Source organism: Diplodia seriata (genome assembly GCF_021436955.1).
Source record: "Diplodia seriata strain FDS-637 chromosome Unknown scaffold_12, whole genome shotgun sequence".
Taxonomy (NCBI): domain Eukaryota; kingdom Fungi; phylum Ascomycota; class Dothideomycetes; order Botryosphaeriales; family Botryosphaeriaceae; genus Diplodia; species Diplodia seriata.
The window spans coordinates 839,734-859,098 of record NW_027117319.1 but is presented as its reverse complement, the minus strand read 5'-3'; the positions used below and the strand labels follow the sequence as shown (position 1 = coordinate 859,098).

Sequence of the window (19,365 nt, the reverse complement as noted above, 5' to 3'; positions counted from 1 at the left end):
ATTATGGGGAGTGGGTTGATGGGAAGTTTGCGTGAGTTTGGCGGAGGGGTTGAGTGGGTGAGGTTGTGTGAGATGCACGGCGTGGGTACGTTGGTAGATGCTCGTTCCCGTTGTACTGTTTGTATGTACATACGTAGTGAGTTTGATCCGATGCTTGGATTTTTCTGCGTGCAAGACTTACATTAATGTCCGTACAATCAATGCAACCGTCAGCCCAAGTGACACTCCGATATATTTGTTTCCCACACCCCCGGATTTACCAGAATCTCGTCTTTCGCCGATATTGGCCAAGCGCATGGCGACCATACCACGCCAGAAGCCCGACACTCGATATCTCACCATCTTTCCACCAAAGCCCACCGTCCCCCTCGCTACTCCCCCAATCACCGCCAGGGCACGTCCGCCTCCAAGAGCCAATCAGTTCTCCCGTCCCAAGGATCCCCCTCGGAACTGTCGACCCGGCAGTCCTCCCTGGCCAAACCCCACGCCTCAAACATCTCATCCGTCCACGCCACCGACGGTATGCTCTTCCAATTGATTTCGAACTCCTCATCACCATTCCAGTGCCCGAAAAAGAACTTGACGTGCTGGCCAGTCGCGTGCAGCCTTTCCAGCCGCGGCATGCCGCCCAGGCGCACTGCGCGCCCGGCTGCCGCGAAGAGCTGGTACAGTCCACGCTCGGGCCGTGGGATGGAGCGCGTGAGGCTTAAGTCCATTCGGTCACGGGCTGGTAGGGTGGCGTAGTGGGTGAGCTCGTCGACTGTGTGGTCGGCGTGGAAGAGGCCTGTTGGTAGCGGGTGTCAGTAGGGGCGGGAGAGAGCGAGGAGGGGAGAATGGGGAACCACTCACCGTACGAGTCCTGTTGCTCGAACACCACCTCGAGGATCTCCAGGTGCGGCCATGACGGCGGGGATGGCAGGGGCTGCTGCTGCTGCTGCTGCTCGAAGGCGGACGGCCAGAACAGCGCGGGCGATACACGCAGACAGTCGAGGCGCAGGTCGCGCAGGTGCGTCGCGAGATGGCGGCGCAGGTTGATGCAGAGTATGTCGGGCTTGGAGGCGGCGACGACGGGCTCCTCGCTGTCGAAGGCGCAATAACGGCTGCAGAATCTTGCTTCAAAGTCGGTGCAGGTGGGCGGGATCAGAGAGAGGCTCTTGCCCAGGTCTGCGGAGGTGAGTGTCTGCTGTTAGGTGCGGAGGGGCGGGGCGAGATACCTTCACGATACTGTTGACGCAGCTCATCATCTCCCATCATGTCATCGAATACGAACGTGGTGCTGGTGAGCGCCGTCATGGATCCGACCATGCGGAACAGAGATGGGGGCCATATGCGAGGGTCGTCATCCAATTCGAAGCTGCCAACGCCGCGCAGTCGAGGCAGTGGGGCGCCGGTGAGATGAAGGTATGGCTTGTCTCTTTGGGGGCACCTGGCATCGATCTTCGGCGGCAACATGCTAGAAGCGGCGAGGTCCAGCGTCAATGGTCTCCTGTTTGCCGCCCCCCAGTCTTCCAGCACTTTCCACATCTTATGGATGGATCGCGAGAAATGTTCGTTGTTTACCGCCTGGCCGGCGTCGGATCGTGCCTCTTCGCTCTCAAGGCTATACAGGTAGTGGGCACGGATGGAGATGCGGCTGACGATGCTGCGTCGCCGCCCGTCATCGCGTTCCATCATCTTCTTGAAGCGACTTAGCGTGATTGAGCGCTGGGGAAGTATTCCCACGTCGGACAGTGCCGGCGGGACGTCGGAGGCGACGTCAAGGTCATTGAAAATCTCGCGCTCAATGATGGCATCCATCTCCGACTGACGCCGGCATATTTCGAGAGCCGGCCGGACCCGTCGTATCTCTCTATATGGATAAGCTCGGTCACAATAAGGTAGAGAATATCTTCGGGGAGATCCGGCATGATGCTTGGCGGGTGGGTGATTTGAGGGGATGGGATCGAGGCGGGCGGTGTGGGCATTAAGTACTTATGGAGCTCCGCACACGGGCCATCGCCGATCCATTGCCAATGACGTCGCCACCGCACAGCAGCTTGTGATGTGACATCAGGTGGAATTCCCAGACCATTCCCAATCACACCAGAGAGTGCATCCAATGTATTGCCATCTTTCTCGAATCTCGAGATGAATAGCCCCCAAGACCTCTCTCTTTAGCGATGTCGATCTTGGCCTGGAATGAGCGTCGGTTATCGAAGAAGACCCAATATGCGACACTTTGCTTGATATTGACAAAAAAACGACTGCGGCCTTAATGCCGTATACTACGCGATTGGGTCCATCGCGTGGGCCGCTACCGTAGCAGCCGCTCAGCGTCAGGAGAAGGGCAGGAGAAATGCTGATATGTGCGCCATAACGATGGCAGGGTTGAGGAGCACAATGCTGCTGGCGGGGGTTGGGTTGGCCAAGGAAAGAGAGTCGCAAAGCTGGCTGCTAGGTGACTGCGCTAGCGCGGCCTCTGCTCCTGCTATATGAGGTCACCGAGAAATAATCAGTGCGGCCATAATAGCTCCTTCCTCGTAGGTTTCTGGGTGGCAGCCTTGGCGCTGCTTGGGTGGTTCCTGCCATGTACGGCGACAGCGTAGCCGAGGGCTAGTCTTTCCGCTTCTCGCTCCCTGCCTCGTAACCCAAATGATACATCTCCTTCGTTTACATTACGATACCGCCACCACCACTCATTTCAGTGCTCCAGCTCGTTTACCGCCACGGCACTACTGCAGACAATGTATACCAGTCCGGAGGATCATCCTTATCCCAGTCCTCACGGCACCCCTCCCGCTCCAGTCCCCACGTGCGAAGAACCTCTTCGGTCAGCGGCACCGGCGGCTCAGAATGCCAGTCGAGGTGGAAGGGGTCCCCGCACCTCGGGTGCCTAGCAAGCGAAAGCGCCACATCGGAGTCCACGTCGTGGTGTTCCATATACAGCCTCTGCAGCCGCGGCATCTCGGAATGAACGGCCTGGCCGGCTGCCACCATGAGTTGTTGCAGGCCCCTCTCGGGGAGTGGGGCAATATGGTATGAGTCCAGCGGCGCGAAGAGCACCGTGACAGTTTCGAGGTTTGGCCATGACGGTGCGAAAGCTGCGGCTGTGCGGTCGCCCAGATGTTCATCGGTGGTCGGCCAGAACAGCGCTGGCGACACGGGCAGACGTTCGAGGTTGAGGTGACGCAGGCACATGGAGAGGCTGCGTAGCTGGATGCAGAGCGTGTCGGCGGTGGAGGGAGCGACGGCCAACATCTCGTCGAAACCGGAGTAGGAATAGCCAAATTCGGCGCTGAAGTCGGTACAGGAGGTTGGAGTCTGGCTAATGCATCTTCCGAGGTCTACGGGAGAGAAGTATGGTGAGCAGCTTCTCTTGCCAGGGCGGTGGAACAGGAGGGGTATGCACACCTTCCCGATATCGGCGCAGCAGCTCAAAATCCTCTATATTATCGTCGAAGCGAAGGGCGGTGGTTGTCAGTCCGTCAATTGAAGCAGCCAAGTGCATGAGGGATGACGGCCATATGGGCTCGCAACGGTCTGTGCGAAAGCCAGTGAGGCAGCGCAGACGTGGTAGCGGTTCGCCGACCAAGTGCAGGTATGCGTCCCCGCCAGGGACAAAGATGTTGTCGTTCGGAACCTGTAGGGTGCTGAATAATAGGTCTCGTGCTTTGCCCTCGTGCGCGTCTAACGTCTTCAGCACCTTCCAGAACTCTCGCACGGACGACGAGAAGTGTGCGTTGTTCACGGCCTTGCCTGCTTCCGAACGACCTCGCTCAGAATTACAGGCTATAGGGTAGCTGGCATAGAACGAGACTGTGCTGAGAGCGTCCCATCTGGCAGGATCGCGATCCATTAGCTGCTTGAACCGAGCGGGAGTGATGGGGCGTTGGTGGCCCGGCGAGTAGACGCGAAGGTGGCTGAAGGTCTTGCGCTCGATGATGGCGTTCCATGTGCGACCGACACCAGCATATTGCGAAAGTAGGGTCGGCGGCGGGCTGCGCATCTCTCGACGGTGAAGCAAGTTGAGCTCCTTCACGATCAGGAAGAGGGCATCTTCCGGAAGCTCTGGCATGGTGAGGATAGAGCTTGGGTGGCGGAGCGGTGAGGAAACCAAGTCTTTGTCGAGCAGAGTCGCGAAGAGAAAATGTGCCCGTCCCTAAGCGAAGCACCTTACGTGAGTGGACCCCGTCTCGGCAGCTTCACGAGCCAGTGACGTCACTTGTGCAAACTGCATCTCCCCAATGCCAGGTAGATTCCACCTGTAAAAGTTGGTACGCCACGAACGGCTACGCTGCGGAGATGAAAAGGGCTTCTACCCATTTGTCTCTTTGTGCGTATTTTAGTCTACGAAGCGTATTATTAATATAAATATCCAACGGGAACACGTGTTGGGACCTTCGGAAGACGAGCCATGGTAAGGCAGCGATACTAGTGGGTAAAAGCCACATGGCTACGCATGTAAATCTCCAATTGCGCCGCAAATAATGAAAGCCATTTAACAGCTATGGCGAACAGAATCTCTCCATGTGTGCGATTAATCAGGAATTGGATTTATTTTTATTTATGTTCAATTTTAGCCAACACTAGACTGCCGTTGCGCCCGTCAATGGCAATCAATAGAAAAACCGAACCGTGGCAGATCTGGCATACCATGGACTCAATTGGGAACAGACCAGAACGCCATTTCTGAACTCAAATAGAAAGAATACTTGGAAGAAGAGTGTGGTGCATGCAGACATGGACGTTGTTTCGTTACTCGTAAGCCCGATTCCCTCTCAGTCTGCCTTCCAGAAACTCGTCCGCCGTTTCGACGCTCCTAAATGCAATTTTCCCTTTCTGAATGTCTTGTGGCTGGGTGTCAGCTAGCTGAACTTGCAAGTCGTCAAGCAGCCTTGCTCGATGGAGTCCGTCCAATGTGTGGCCACCTGCGGGAACGGTAGTACGAGAATTGTCCCAGGTCAGAGTTGACACGTAGCCCAACACGTCCGGGGCAGCAGTTTTGAGTTTAAGCACCAGTCCAACTATAGCACAGATCTGTAGAATCGTTGTTACTGCAATTAGTAGACACACCCAGACGAGCGAAATTCTGTAGAGAGATACTGGGGTCAACGTTGAAGCTGTGGTGCTTTTTGCGGAAAAGTATCCGGTGATGTACGTCTGTGTGTTGTTCGATGTGTCCGCATCCTTGGTAGAGATCGCATTGACTGTCGGAATTGGCGCGAGGCTGATTTGCCACATTGTATTGAGAAGGACGGAGAGGCGCTTCGAAAAAGTTTCTGGTGAGATAGTACCAAGATCCGAGTCTTTTCTGCGTGAGCTCAGCGGGGGTTGGCCCGTCATATATGCATCAATTCCAGACAAGAGTGATCCGTTGCCCGCAACATCCGGAAGATTGGTCACAAGGTTAGCCCAGTCCCCGTACATCATTAGATACTCGACAGCTGATGCTGGATCTGTCTTGGCTCTTCTCATGCGATCTACCCGACAGGTTTTCCCCTCGCAACGGACGGATGATTCGACATGCGCAACGGCGACAGTACAATTGTAGTACCAGAAGGTTGTCCCAGGACTGTAGACAGCAGTACCAAAGTGTTCCGTTAGGGCGGAGATGTAAAAAATGTTCCAGTGAGTACCGTTCGATGGCACTGGTGGATTTGCAGAGCCGATGAACAATGTAGCATCCCAAGTGGAGAAATAGACTGTTGAACCTTGTGTAAATTTGTTGTTGGGTTCCAGTTCTGTCTGTAAGCCGGTAACATCTGTGCCTAGCGTACTCGAGCTCTCGGACCGAGAGAACTCCTTGCCAAAGCCACAGTTGCAAGAGAGGTATATGGACTCCATCGAGAAATGGGTGGCTTCATTGTCTGGAACTCCAACCACGAGCAGACCGGTCAATGCGGTATAAGTGGTCGAATCCTGTGAGGCTGCCCTTTTCTCGTCCACACGGATCCAAGGGTTTTCGTCACTCTCACTGTTCCAAGGGGAAAGCTCGTCAAGAAGCGGAACCTCGAGGTGATTCCAAGCATCGACCGGGCTCTCTAGAAGACTTGGAGAGGAAATGAGTGATGAAAAAAATGCTGATTGAATGAACGCACGAGCATTCTCAAACCCTGCCAAGTTACTGCTGGGTCTGGATGTGTCAAGGTAGAGGACATCTGCAGAGCCCTCAGAGTCTGTCAATAGAACCAGTCGAAGAGCACTCTGGCTTCCAAGCGGGGATAGCATCCAGATTAAGAATATGCTCAATCTAATGATGTTAAATCTTCGAAGGGAAAGGATACACTTGGTCGCACTGCCGACATTCTGGCTACCGAGTAACTGTTCCAAAATCTTCATGCAGGTCAGCAAAATGCTTCCTACAGTTGCGTGTATCTCGAATACAAATCGCAAACGGTATCAAGAAAGACTTACGCCGAGACTCGTGCCCTGTTGGGCCTTCCATAGTGCAGTGTTTCGCATGAGCCGGGCCACGATCATGGTAAAGATAATGGGAAAGACGGTTGGAGCTACCCTCGTGGCATCGATGACTCCGTCTCCGAGCTCGGATCGGCTTCTACCGTTCACTTGAAGCGCCAAAGCGACAAGAACTTGACACACCATGAGAGTCAGCAATCTTCAAACTTCATCTATATCGGAAGGTGCTCAACGTACCAAAAAACAAAATCGGTAGTAGCGTAATCAAAACATCAAGTACAAGTCCCAAGACCCACTGAGCGTCTCTCTGTGAAAGTTCCTGTGGAGACTCTGGCCACCCTGTTTGTGTTGGCTTCTCGGATTCACAGTCCTTCCCTGAAAGTTTGGCATAATTGACAGGTTTGGGCTTTGCCGGCGTGGGCGTTGTGCTGTTCTTGGCCTGAACCCGCTGATGAGGCTGGTGACTCATGACGAAAGGGCCTCCCTAAAAGGGCTGTGGAACAACAGATTGAAGATTAGAGGTTGAACGTGAATGACCTCCTTGTAACAGAGAACGGATCTTATTAATTCCTTGGTGGGAGTAGGGAGCGGTAGGAAAATGTGTTTCTATCGGGGTTTTATAGGCTCTATAATCTTACAAACTTCCGACTCTCAACTCCCACGCTATTCAGCCAACCCTTTCCATGACGTTGGTTGGTTACGACGTGAGCTTTGTGGCTTTTAGTTCTTATCGACGGGTTTGTATTGGCTGTATCCGACCAATCAATGCTTCCAAACCACAAGTGCCATAAAGTGCGCAAGCGTCAGTAGAGAAGGCTGAGGTTTGGCATACGTTGAGGCATCAGGCTGCATATCGGAGGCCAAATCATGGGGACCGTGGCATTTCCGGCTTTCAGGCTTTGGGTGATCGCTATTGGCCGTGCCAACGTTGGTAAGGCTTTTCACTCTTCCCCGCCAGACATGTGCAAGGCAGATTCCTCATAGCCACAATGGAGACAGGCGCCTCTCAGCACTAGAGCTAGAGCGACCATGTGCATGTCTAAACTGAACAGTGTATTATTAGCACGCTCTGCACTAATTCACAAATTAACGCCGTCTCGGCTGTGCAAAGTATGCTTCATGTAAAGCGATGTAAGAAAGGCATGCAGCCTTGCTTCTCGAAGGTTTGCACAATCTGCGGGGTCAGCTCAGCTCTAGCTCGAGCGCGTCTGACCACCCACACTCCTTTCTGCACGTGGATTGGCTTGCCAACACAGCCTTCTCACTTGGCATCACACATGTTATCGCGAAGCCTGCAGCTGAAGCGGGATGATTCAATCCACTGCGTTGGTGCAGTAGTACAGCCTCGCAATGCCAGCCGGCTTGGTTCACACTACCTCCCTATCCATGCGTTGGAGAGTTTTGACTAACAGAAGAAAGACAACATGGAGAGCCCCGTCGCATGGACGGCTTTCATGTTTTTCTGTGTATACAATGAGTTGCGTGAACACTTTGAGATCCGACCGGGCTCTACGCTATTCTTGCGCTGTATCACTCGGAATTGTTTCTTTTCGTTTTGATTCTAACATTGAATTCTTGAGAAAATCTCGGGATGCCGGCGTTTGGTTCAATGTCTCCTGGAAAGCAGCCTACTCGGATCAAGTCAGTTTCTATCTTTCTGTTTCATCTATGTTGCCAACCTCCCGTTGTGACTGTCCAACACATCTTTACATTATCGGGATATTAAGTACTTTGCACCGCTACGATTTTGAATTATTTCCAGCTTCCTCCACCATCCAGCTCCGCGATTTGATGATAGTCCACTCCCATCGGGGTCGGACTTGCCGGCAGCTCCGAGTATTTCTGGTCCGGAAGTTTTGCCCCCTCTGCCACCGGGAGTTCCGAGTAATCTTGACGCTGTTGACCCGATCCCATTGGTGCCGGGAGCTCCGAAACCTGCGGTCCCTGCATCGGCTCTTCCACCGGCTCATTCCTGTACGGCTCCACCGCTGCACCTGTTGATTGCTTCCTCCGTCTCTTAACGCACCAAAGCAGCGCCAAAACAAACCCAAGCAGAAACACTCCACCAACTACAGCCCCAATCGCCGCTTTCGCACCAGTAGACAAACCGCTGGATGATGGCAACGACAAAGACGTAGTCGTAGAAGTCGACGCACTGCCCGTCGAAGAAGCCGTCGCCGCCACGCCAGGAGTCTGCGAAAACCATCAGCAACAATTCGCCCGTAGAACGGACGTCTCGGAGCACTTACGCTATACGTCGAATACTTCTCGTTCTCCACATCCCCCAGCGTCGTAAACTTGAACTGCTGCCCAACCTGCGGCGCCGTGATATTCAAACTCATCAAAAAGAAAGCGCCTGTCGCATTCAAATGCCACCCACTTCCATTCCGCGCGTTTTCGAACCAAAACAGGCGATCCGACCACGCGCCGATGCTCCAATACATCGACTCGTCCAGCATCGTGTAGTTCCCCATAATCGGCTTCGTACTCCCCGCCGTGACTTCACCGTCGTCACTCTCGGCGATGGCGGCGCTCAGGTAGTTGTTGGGACCGGATGCGCGCGTGCGCAGGACGGCGTGGGTGGAGTTCGTGTTGTAGATCTGCCATTGCTGCTCGTGATCGGTGGTGTTGGAGATGCGCAAGAAGACGGGGCCGAACGGCTGCACGGAGGTCTTGTTGTCGATGGTGGTCGTGGGCGTGCCGACGATGGAGAGGAGGCCGTTGGGGGTGGAGATTTGGTACCATTTGGAGCGGTCGAAGTTGGCCATGGCGGATGGGTGATGATGTTGGAGAAAGTTGACGCAGGCGGATCAGGGACGGTGAGAGAGACGGTTTATGGGGACATGCTGATTTGGCGGGAGTGGGAAACGGAGCGAAAGTCGCCGTCGAGGCTTGGGCGTGCGATGGGATATTAAGTAGAGCGTAGAGCCAACACCGGTGATGTCCACACGGGTTTAGTATGAGGCCGGCTCGATGCTTGGACTTTCTTCTTCGGGCATGTGCTTGTGGACCATGCTTTCAAGTCCAGATTCGCTAAGCAACTAGGTCAGATCCTACTGCCTCATTAGTGGTGGTTTTGCACCAGAGCGGCTAGCGTTGATGCGGTCGGCCAATCTCCTCTACCGCCGCCGCAACGGTGCCTCCTCTTCTCGTATTTCCGTGTTGGTTTCCAGAGATCGCCACTTCTCATCGGGGGCAATACGCAAGTTAAGCAAGGAGGATGGAAGCTTAGCCATTTTCCCGTACGCTTTGGCAAAGCTTGAACAGCACCTGTTACTCATAAACGCCCCTTTACTCTGCCCTCCACCGTTCTCGCATGGCGTTCCTCCATCCCGCAGGACTCAAATCCTTCCGTCCCACACCGCCTCCTTCCATTTGCCCCCAACACTGCCGATTGGAGTATGCTTATGAGTAACCCTTTCTACTAATACCTTAGCTGCATATAACCCACTGTCCTACATCATTCTGCAACCCCCGCCGCGATCGGTTTTACGCCCTTTGATACATCATACTCCACACTCCGTTGCTACTTAAACTCCCGTCGTGCGCCAGTGATTCACATAGGCAGCATCATCAAGAGATGCAAGAGAGCATACTTCAATACAACCATTCCCACGCAGATATTCACGTGGCAAAAGGTAGAACATCTCGCAATGACACACTAGAAGTCCGACCGACGTGCCACATTCTCCAAACGCTTTCGCACTCTACTGCTCTGCAACACGCCATCGCCGCCGCCACGCCGCACGAAAGACGCCCCGCATCGTCTGGTATTCGCCCGCCTGTCTCACTACTCCGTCATGCCTGCCTGTCTCCCTCCCTACTCGGATGAGTGGGCTGCACTGTCGCTGCCGCGAGAACGGGAGCAGCGGACGGACTGCCGTTCAGGAGTGGCAAGTAGCGCCTCACTCTCGCGTGTGGAAACGCCATCTGGCTTGCTGGCTCGGGCGGAGAAGAGACAGATGGGAAGGTGTAGGTAGTGGCTGGATCGCGCTCTGGTAAAACTGTCAAGAACCGCCCTGAAGTACAGTATTTGCACACGGTCAATTTGTGTCTTATGCTGAGACGAATATCCGTCATACCAGCTCGACCGGCTCTCCTTCTCTTTCGAGAAGATACTATGGCTTTGGACGGTGTCGAGATCGGTGTGGTGCTGTACTTAACTGTGGCGTTTGCTTGAAACCCGGATTTTGGCATCGCACGTGAGTGGTGTCACAAACGCCAACTACAAACGTAGGTAAACAAAAGCCCGAATTTCGAAGTCCCAAGTCGCACAAAAATGAAGAACATTCCGTGATGACTACGGCCCACTCGATGCCGCGGAAGACGTGCAGCAAGAACGGTTCCAACAAGCCGCCTTCACCGGAGAGCACTTGAATGAAATCGTGGCCGGGTTTTCTGCGCTGGAATGTAATGGATTACGAGGACAAAAACAAGAAGGCAAAGAAGACATTTTCGGCCAAGCCGCTATACCTGCGGCAGCAAAGCACCGCCATGCGGCAAGTATGTGCCAGAGGCAGAAGAGCACAGCCATCCGGTGAATATGTGGCTAAGGCAGCTCAGCACCGCCAAGCGAAAGATATGTGCCTGAGTGTGGAGCAGACAGGGGCTGCGCGTTCCAGTACGTATGCACCAAGATCACTAAGGCGTAGTCACATTGGGGGCCGCGAACGAAGCGTGGGGATTGGCCGGACATGTACGAGAGTTCGACGGAGGAAGGGCCGTTGAAGGCAAGCGCGGGGCACCAAGGCGGGGCAGCGGGGTTGATTGGGCGCTGAGAGGTGGGGGCTGAAACTCGTTCTTCCTCTCCGGGCAGTAGCAGATCCTCGCCGAACCCTATCTAGTCCGATCTGCGAGTAGTCCCGGGCTTACAACAACGCGGTCTGTTCTGGGCTCTGGGCGCTGTGCAGCGAATATCATGGGGCCAGATACGGGTGGACCAAGCACGGCCAGCCCATGCCGCGTTGGGGACTAGCAGTGTTTGATTAGAGGGCGCACCCCATACCTACAGCCACAAGCGGCAACACTCCACGCTAGGCCATGCAACTGCGGGGTAGCCCTAACGAACACTATCTATCTGCCCTGCATGCCAGAGTCAGGGTCCAGCGGCGCTGCCCGTCGTCAGGGCAATTGTCCCCGGCGTACCTGGCCGCCTTGTCCTGTCTGCTCCATCCATCGTGCGGCGACGAGCATATAAAGCCAGGATGAGTCCCGTCTGGGCTCCCTCTTCTGCACCTATCATCCAGCCCACTCATCTCCACATCCGTACTTTCCCCTCCGTCTCGCACCACCGCCATGGCCGTTACTGCCCCCACCAATGGCACGACCAACGGCACAACCAATGGCACAACCAACGGCACCACTCTCCCCGCCATCGCCCCCGATGCCGCATCCTTCCTCGCCCAAACCTACGACTACCTCATCATCGGCGGCGGCACCGCGGGGCTCGTCCTCGCCGCACGCCTCACCGAAGACCCGAACGTCACCGTCGGCGTCCTCGAAGCGGGCAAGAACGCGCTCAACGACCCACTCGTCGACACGCCCGCGCTGTTCACGGCGATGCTGGGCAACCCGGCGTACGACTGGTGCATGAAGACGACGCCCCAAAACGGGGGACGCGTGCACCACCTGCCGCGCGGGAAGGTGCTGGGGGGGAGCAGCGGGACGAACTACATGATGTGAGTTGTCATTGCTGTTGATGACGCCCGACTATTCGTGATTGAGGCAGAATGCCGGGAGTGACTGACTGACTAACGACTCCCGCACACACAGGTACGTCCGCGGCTCGGAGCGCGACTACGACGACTGGGCGACGCTGACGGGCGACGCGGGGTGGTCCTTCGCCTCGATGCGGCCGTACATCGCCAAGCACCAAACACTCATCCCACATTCCCCCTCTTCCTCCTCCGCCGCCGTCCAGCTCGACGCCGCCGGCATGGCCACCGTCGCCGCCAACCACGGCTTCGCCGGGCCCATCCACACGACGTGGAACACGACCCGTCTCCCGCTCGAGGACGCGTGGATACGGGGCGCCGACGAGACGTTCGGGATCGCGGACAAGCCGGCGGACGCGTGGGGCGGGGACCATTACGGCTTCTACAACGGGCTGGGGTCGGTGCACGCGAAGGATGGGATGAAGGGGAAGCGGTGCTACGCCGCACGCGGCTATCTGGAGGCGAATGCGGCGCGGCCGAACTTGCGGGTGTTGTGCGAGGCGCAGGTGGCGAGGATCCTGCTGGAGGGGGGGGAAGGGGAAGGGGAGGCGGTGGAGGCGGTGGGGGCGGCGTTTGCGTGGGGCGGGGAGCGGTTCGAGGTCAAGGCCCGGAAGGAGGTGTTGCTGTGCGCGGGCGCGATACATAGCCCGGCGGTGCTGGAGTGGAGCGGGATTGGCGATCCCGAGGTGCTGCGGAGGGCGGGGGTGGAGTGCAAGGTCGAGCTGAGCAGCGTGGGGGAGAACTTCCAGGACCATGTCCTTTCCGGGCTGGGGTATAAGATGGCGCCGGGGCAGGTGAGCGGCGATAGCCTGTATCATCCGGACGCCATGGCGGCGGCGCAGAAGGCCTATGTCGAAGGGCAGGACGGCCCGTTGGCGGCGGTGGTCAGCGGCCAGGGCTTCGTGAGGTGAGTCCACAGCTCTTTCCCGCTCGACACCAACCTCAACTAACATCCCACGAAGCTACAAGCAGATGGCCACCCCAGAGGAGCTCGAAGAAACAATCTCCAGCATCCGCCAAACCCAAAAGACCTCCACGCGTAAGCCACGCCCCGCCGCCCCCACCCCCTCTCCCTCCCTCCCACTAACCACCCCTCCACACCGCACACAGCCTTCCAACGCCGCCAACTCGACCTCGTCATCGCCCACCTGCTCGACGCGCGCTCCGCCAACGTCCAATACATCCTCGTCCCCGTCTCCGCCGACTTCTCCGACGCCGCCGTGCTTAACCAAGCCGGGCTCTGGCCTCCCGGCGACCCATCCAGCCCGGGCGCGACGTGGGTGGTATGTCTGCAGTACCCGGCGTCGCGCGGGTCGGTGCACATTTCCAGCAGCGATCCGACGACGCAGCCATCCATCAACCCCGCCTACCTGTCCCATCCCGCCGACCTCGCCGTGCTGCGGACGGGCCTGCAGCACGCCGACAGGATCGCGGCTTCGTCCGCGCTGAAGCCGCTGCTCGGGTCGCGCTACCGGCCCGCCCCTGAGGTGGACCTGTCGAAGGCTGACGCCGCCGAGCGGGCGGTCAAGGATTGGGTCATTGGTGAGTACCATTCGTGTGGGAGCTGTGCGATGGGGGACACGGTGGATAGCAAGCTGCGGGTGAAGGGGGTGGGAAAACTGAGGGTGGTGGACGCGAGCGTCTTTCCGAACCACGTGAGCGGGAACTGTCAGAGTTCCGTGTATGCATTAGCGGAGAGAGCGGCGGATGTGATCAAGGCGGATGGGTGATTATGCGTAGGGTACCAGTAGAATTACGTATGTACATGTGTATGTGTGTGTGTGACGGGGCACAGCCGGCCGTCTCAGGAACGATATCTACCCACTTACTCATTTACAAACTTCCTTTTCTTTCTGCGTTGCTGTTCCGTCACTCTTCTCTCCTCGCTGTCCATTTGCCATCCCTCACGACCCCATCCCGTCATTCCCCTCCCCAACCCTTCCAAACACCCTCTCACCCTTCCCCCATTTCTCAAGCACCTCCTTCAACTCCTTAAACTTCACCGGCTTCGTCAACACCAAATCCATGCCCGCCGCATACGCCCTTTCCTCGTCCTTTGTCCCCGCCAAACCCGTGAGGGCAACAATATACGCCGGCGGCCGGGTCGAAACGAGGGGCGGCCGCGCCGCGCCAGAGTCATCTCTTCTCTCTCTCTCAAAACGCCGGATGGCGACGGTGGCGGCGAAGCCGTCCATGACGGGCATGGAGATGTCCATGAAGATAACATCGAAGCACCGGTTCGACTCGCCGAGGTTAATGACGGCATCCACGGCGATCTGGCCGTTTTCGGCTGCGGTGAGGTTTGTGTAATTTTGTTTCTTGAGGAAGGTTTGCAGGAGTTTGAGGTTGACCGTATTGTCTTCGACGAGCAGGAGGCGTGGTTGTTGCTCTTCTTTTGCTTGCTTGGCAGGGCTTGATGAGGAGGGAGGATCGGCAGAAGAAGTGGTCTCGGGTGGAGCGGGAGGTGGAGGAGGGGAACGAGGTCTTCCTGGGAGCGGTGGAGGTTCTGCGTCTGCTGCTGATGATTTTCTGTAGGGTGAGATAGAGGAGAGTGATGTAGATTTGGAATGTTCTTCCTCGGCGGAGGGTGATGGCCTCGAGGGCGGCGACGGGGATGCCGACTGCATCTTTTCTGCGCCGTCGGCCATAGTGGACGCCATCTCACGCGTCGGCAGCTGTGACCCTCCAATCCACGTATCCACCTCGCGTATCGTCTTCCCTTGGTCTACTTCAGCGAGGCGGGAGAGACAGGAAGAAACAGCCTTGCAAAGTTTGAGCGGTCCAATTGGTCTTGTTGTCGTGACCTCTATGCGGGCTTGGCTCCCCGCCGCTGCCGAATTTCTCCTGTTTGTGCGTGTAGGCCTTTCCAGTGCTGCGATGAAGAGGTATGCGCTGGCGTGAACGTGGCTGTCATGCAGTGCCTTCATAGCAGCATCCCCCGTGCCGTCGACGACCACGATATCCACACGGGAAGAGCGCTGCGGACTCTCCCCCGCTTGCACCACTTCCCACCGGAACCAGTCCCGGAAATATCCCTTAATCGACTCACACAGCATCTTGTCGTCAAACCCGCAAAATGCAACCGTCCTTTTGTGTTCACGAATCTTCGGCAGCACCTCCGCCATGGTAGCCGACGGGTCCGATGTCGGTATGTCATCCTCCGCGTGCTCTGGCATCGGAAGGCTCACGGTGAACGTGGTCCCCTCACCGGGAGAACTGACCACGCGTACCTTGCCGCCGAGCAAGCCCACCATGCTCTTCACAATCGACATGCCCAACCCCACGCCTTCAGATGCCACGGCGTTTTCCTGCGTGAAGGGGGAGAAGAGGTGCTTCTGCAAGAAGTCTTTACTGATGCCGCGGCCCGAATCCGCGACAGTGAGAACGAGGAGCTTCCGGTCGTCGTCACTGGGCACGCCGAGCTTGCTTCCGTCATCCTGGGTGTCGTCGATTCCAAGCGACACTCTGATGAACCCTGAGTCTGTGTACTTCAGCGCGTTGCCGAGGATGTTGCTCAAGATGCGTTTCAGAACGGCGGGTTCTGTGACGAAGGTCCAGCGGTGACGGTGCGGGATATCGAGCACGACGCTTACGTCCTTGTAACTGTCATTGCCGAAGGCGTATCCGCTGGCCGTGACGTCGACGACCCCCTCGCAGAGAACCGCCACATCAGCCACGCAAAATAGCGTGCCTTGCGTGTCTGCCGTCTCGCGGCCAAGATCCTTGTCCTCCATCGCCCATGGCGAAGGTTGCGCGACAGCGCGCTGCCGCCGGATTGGCTTGTCGCGTCGGCGCTCGAACTGGTTGATCTTGGCATAAGCGAGCACGCTGCTGAGCGTTTCGTGCAGCGTGGAGCTACACGAACGGATCGTCTCGGCAAGCTCATGCTGGAAGTCGTCGAGATGTGTGTCGCTGAGAAACTCAACGGCGCCCAGTATGCCGTGCAGTGGTGTCCGCAGCTCGTGGCTGACGGATGAGACGAAAGCCTCTTGCTGCTTGACTGCGGCGATGGCGTCAATGCGCGAGATCTCCGACTCAACTGACGCGAGAAAGCTCTTGAAAATGTCGAGGTCCGCAGCCACGGTAAAGAGCGGGGTGAGACGGGTGGTCCACGCGAGGCAGCCCGCCAGCCGTTTCAGGCTGGTTGGGTCGGTCAGTGGCGCGAAGAAGAGCTGGCGCACGCCGGGAAACGACTTGGCCACTTGACGGAGGTCGTCGTCGCCAGCAGCGCTGAGCAATCTGTCGTCATCCCGGGAAAAGGTGTACGGCGTGCCGTCCTCGTCATAATACCACAGGTTGCCGTCCGGGAACCGGTGCAAAAGGCGTTGTAGGAAACCCTCATCGAGGTGTTTCAAGCCAACCGTGCGCTTTCCCACATGCTTGAGGACGGGCCACTTGTCGTGGACGACGGAGAGCCCGAGACACTCGGCCGGCCGCCGCGCGAGGACGGATCTTTCGTAGTCAGTGCTGATGAACGTCCGCTCACCGCCGGGCGCCGTGTCGCCAGCGTGAGAACTCGCTGTTCGATTCGACTGAGGCGCCGCGGGCCCGTCTCGCAGCGTCCGACTGTCGTCCACGTCTTCATCCTTCACGTCTGCGTCTAGATCATCCTGGCAATCTGCAGAAGATTCCGCCGCCATCTCGTTCTCCAGCTCAATCTCCGCCTCCCCAATCGGAATCGTAAGGCCATGGAATCCAACGAGGCCGTTGAGAAAGGAGACGCCGTCGACATCCATCCCGCAGCGTAGGCCTTCGGCCGCCCTGGCGAACACCTTGCGGTAGGTCGTCTCGTCGTCGGAGTCGCCATGCCCGGGCTTGTCACCACCCGCGCCCTTGCCGCCGTCGGTGTTATCCACAGACACCGAGGCCGGATCCCCTGCGTTATCATGATTCCTCTGCAAGGCCCCAGCCTCGCCCTCATGTGAGCCCCGGAGCCCAGCACCATCAGCAATGTCGTCCTCCCCCAGCTCCTGCTCCTTATGTAACTCCGAGCCCACCACCTCCGGCGACCCGTCCTCGCGCTCCTCCCGCCGGTGCCGATGCGCCATCGGCGGCTCCTCACTCAGCTGTGCCACGATGTCCTTGAACTTGACGAAGCTCTTCAGCCGGCCGTGCAATGCGGCCATGCGATCGCGCAGGCGCACTGCCCGGGCCGCCTCCAGCTGTGCCATGGCCTTGTCCGCCGTTGCGCGCAGCAGCCGGGTCTGTGGATTCCTCTGTCCGCCGAGCATCCGGCCGGTTGTGTAGACGGCGAAGACGGCGCCGATGGCGATGCCCCGGGCGCTGACAATGGGCGCGGCGGCGAAGCGGCGGAGATGAGGGGCTTCATTGACGCAGGTGAGGTGTGCGGTGTGTGTGTCATCGGCGAGGCGGCAGCGGGTGATGGGGTTGCCGGTTGGGCTTGCATCTGCGCGTTCGTGTTGCGAGTCTTGGTTGTGGTCATCGTCGTCGGCGTCGTTGTTCAGGCCGAGGGTGAGGCGGAGGAGGTGTAGCCAGGCGGCGCGGTCGGCGGAGGTGGGAGCGAGCCATTGGGGCGTCGGAGGCGGGTGCGGGTCATCGGAGTCGTACTTGTCGCGCCAGCTGCCAGCGAGGAGGTGCTGGGTGGTGCCATCGGTGAGGGTGATGAAGGCGGCGAAGGCGTCTGTGGTGGTTAGATGGGCTGGTGGGGCGCGGCAAGGCCGCGGGCGGCAAAGGAAAGGCGGGCGCACTGAGACGGACGGCCACGACTTCGGCCAGGGCGTCAAGGGCGGCACTCAGCGAGGAGGTGTTGGCGAGCGCGGGGTCGAGGGCAAGGGCGGGATCGCCTGCTTCTGCCGATCGGGGAGACTCCGAGTCGAGGACGTCTGCGTACCTGCTGGAGTCAGTGGGGTGCGAAAGGAGGCGACAGCGGGCGTCGGGCGGCGGCGGGGCGGACGGACCTGCGCAGCTCGTGGGAGGTGAAGGCGTCGGGCATGTTGATTATCTTTCTGGCGGAATCGAGGCACGCCTGCGTATGTACATCGGCCGATCTTCCAGCTGGGCAGTTTGACGCGGTCAGGTTGTCCCGATTTTTGAGCGCGTCGAGGCGTGAGGCCACCATTACGTCAACCGTCTCGCCGCCTGCCCGAGCCTGCCTGCCCGATAAGCAACGCCGCCGCCCGCCGCGCTGCCTGAGACTCGATACTAAAGCTTTGCGGAACCGCCTCCAACACCACTGGGACACGAATGAGAAACAATCAACCAGATGCGACAGTGATCAGCGTCATGGTCTGGTGGGTCAAGTCGGCAGCACCCGAAGCAGATCTGTGGAGAGATGCATGATCGAACCGTTGGCCCTTGGCTATAGCTTCCATTAGAACAGACGCTAGTTTCACCACTTGTGCGTGTGATGCTCGATTCCCGAACTCCGAAACCCACAACCATTGCCTGCTTTTAGGTATCTCGAATCCAAAAACTAGAAGTAGATGCAAGGATTTAATGCACGCCAATTCGTACGGATCTTGGATTCAACTACCTACGTGGCAGGGGGAGTGGCAACGTCGATGGAGCTTAGAGTCATCTATCGTGCTGTAGCCCACCGTGTCAGTGCGCATGATGCATATATCAACACGAACCAGAAACACGTCGTCACCGAAGCCGCGGATTTCAGTAAAAGCATAACGTGGCATTAAGCTTTCTTATGCACGAAGGCTATGAGCATGTGTTGCACAGATGAAGTGGGGGAGGAACATCGCATAATGAGAGTGGAACTACAAATTAAGAGTAATGAAAGGAATAGGAACATCATCACCCCACCGCAGCAAGTTTCCCTCAAAGTGTTTTCGGTACCGCGTCAGCCGAACTGCATATTCAAGCAGACTTTCCTTGCCGAACTGTCCATATCTGGCCTTCAAAGGAACCTCCACCTTCACGAATCCGGCCCATGGCTTGCACTCTCTGACCTCCGTATCCGTTTCGCAAGCGATGTCGATCTTGCGCTGTGCCGTATAGCGCCCGACGAGAAGCCACTGTTTGATTGCTGGGTACTTCTCGACGTGCGCAAAAGCATTGCACACGTCCGCGCCTCTGCAGTAGGCGATCCGAGCTCCTTTCCTGACGAGAAACTCAACGGCTGGTAGATGGCCCGCCTTACAAGCAACCACGAGAGGAGTGCCCTCCTCATGACCTTCGGTGTTGACGTTGGCGCCGTACTTCAAGAGTAGCTGCATCGCGTCCAAGTTGTTGACGGCGGCGGCAACACAGAGCGGACTGTGTGCACCATTCGGTTGTCTTCCGC

At 57.4% G+C, this 19,365-nt stretch overlaps 6 protein-coding genes across 6 annotated transcripts; 2 read left to right on the top strand and 4 right to left on the bottom strand.

Moving 5' to 3' along the window:
* Positions 1–383: 383 nt before the first annotated feature.
* On the bottom strand, positions 384–1,797 carry SLS55_010388 (uncharacterized protein; the record flags this gene model as incomplete). The annotated part of the gene is made up of 3 exons (XM_066781770.1): positions 384–784; positions 850–1,164; positions 1,215–1,797. 3 exons carry the CDS (start codon positions 1,795–1,797, stop codon positions 384–386), a joined length of 1,299 nt encoding a protein of 432 aa, XP_066628053.1.
* Positions 1,798–2,697: 900 nt separating this feature from the next.
* On the bottom strand, positions 2,698–4,054 carry SLS55_010387 (uncharacterized protein; the record flags this gene model as incomplete). Its single annotated transcript, XM_066781769.1, has 2 exons — positions 2,698–3,323; positions 3,550–4,054. 2 exons carry the CDS (start codon positions 4,052–4,054, stop codon positions 2,698–2,700), a joined length of 1,131 nt encoding a protein of 376 aa, XP_066628052.1.
* A 4,094-nt stretch (positions 4,055–8,148) lies between these two features.
* Positions 8,149–9,164, bottom strand: SLS55_010386 (uncharacterized protein; the record flags this gene model as incomplete). The annotated part of the gene is made up of 3 exons (XM_066781768.1): positions 8,149–8,384; positions 8,553–8,589; positions 8,646–9,164. 3 exons carry the CDS (start codon positions 9,162–9,164, stop codon positions 8,149–8,151), a joined length of 792 nt encoding a protein of 263 aa, XP_066628051.1.
* Positions 9,165–11,482: 2,318 nt separating this feature from the next.
* SLS55_010385 (uncharacterized protein) lies at positions 11,483–12,078 on the top strand (the record flags this gene model as incomplete). The annotated part of the gene is made up of 2 exons (XM_066781767.1): positions 11,483–11,490; positions 11,643–12,078. The coding sequence occupies 2 exons, from the start codon at positions 11,483–11,485 to the stop codon at positions 12,076–12,078; spliced, it is 444 nt and encodes a 147-aa protein (XP_066628050.1).
* A 47-nt stretch (positions 12,079–12,125) lies between these two features.
* On the top strand, positions 12,126–13,021 carry SLS55_010384 (uncharacterized protein; the record flags this gene model as incomplete). The annotated part of the gene is made up of 2 exons (XM_066781766.1): positions 12,126–12,134; positions 12,188–13,021. 2 exons carry the CDS (start codon positions 12,126–12,128, stop codon positions 13,019–13,021), a joined length of 843 nt encoding a protein of 280 aa, XP_066628049.1.
* Positions 13,022–14,014: 993 nt separating this feature from the next.
* Positions 14,015–18,969, bottom strand: SLS55_010383 (uncharacterized protein; the record flags this gene model as incomplete). The annotated part of the gene is made up of 2 exons (XM_066781765.1): positions 14,015–17,751; positions 18,963–18,969. 2 exons carry the CDS (start codon positions 18,967–18,969, stop codon positions 14,015–14,017), a joined length of 3,744 nt encoding a protein of 1,247 aa, XP_066628048.1.
* Positions 18,970–19,365: the final 396 nt, after the last annotated feature.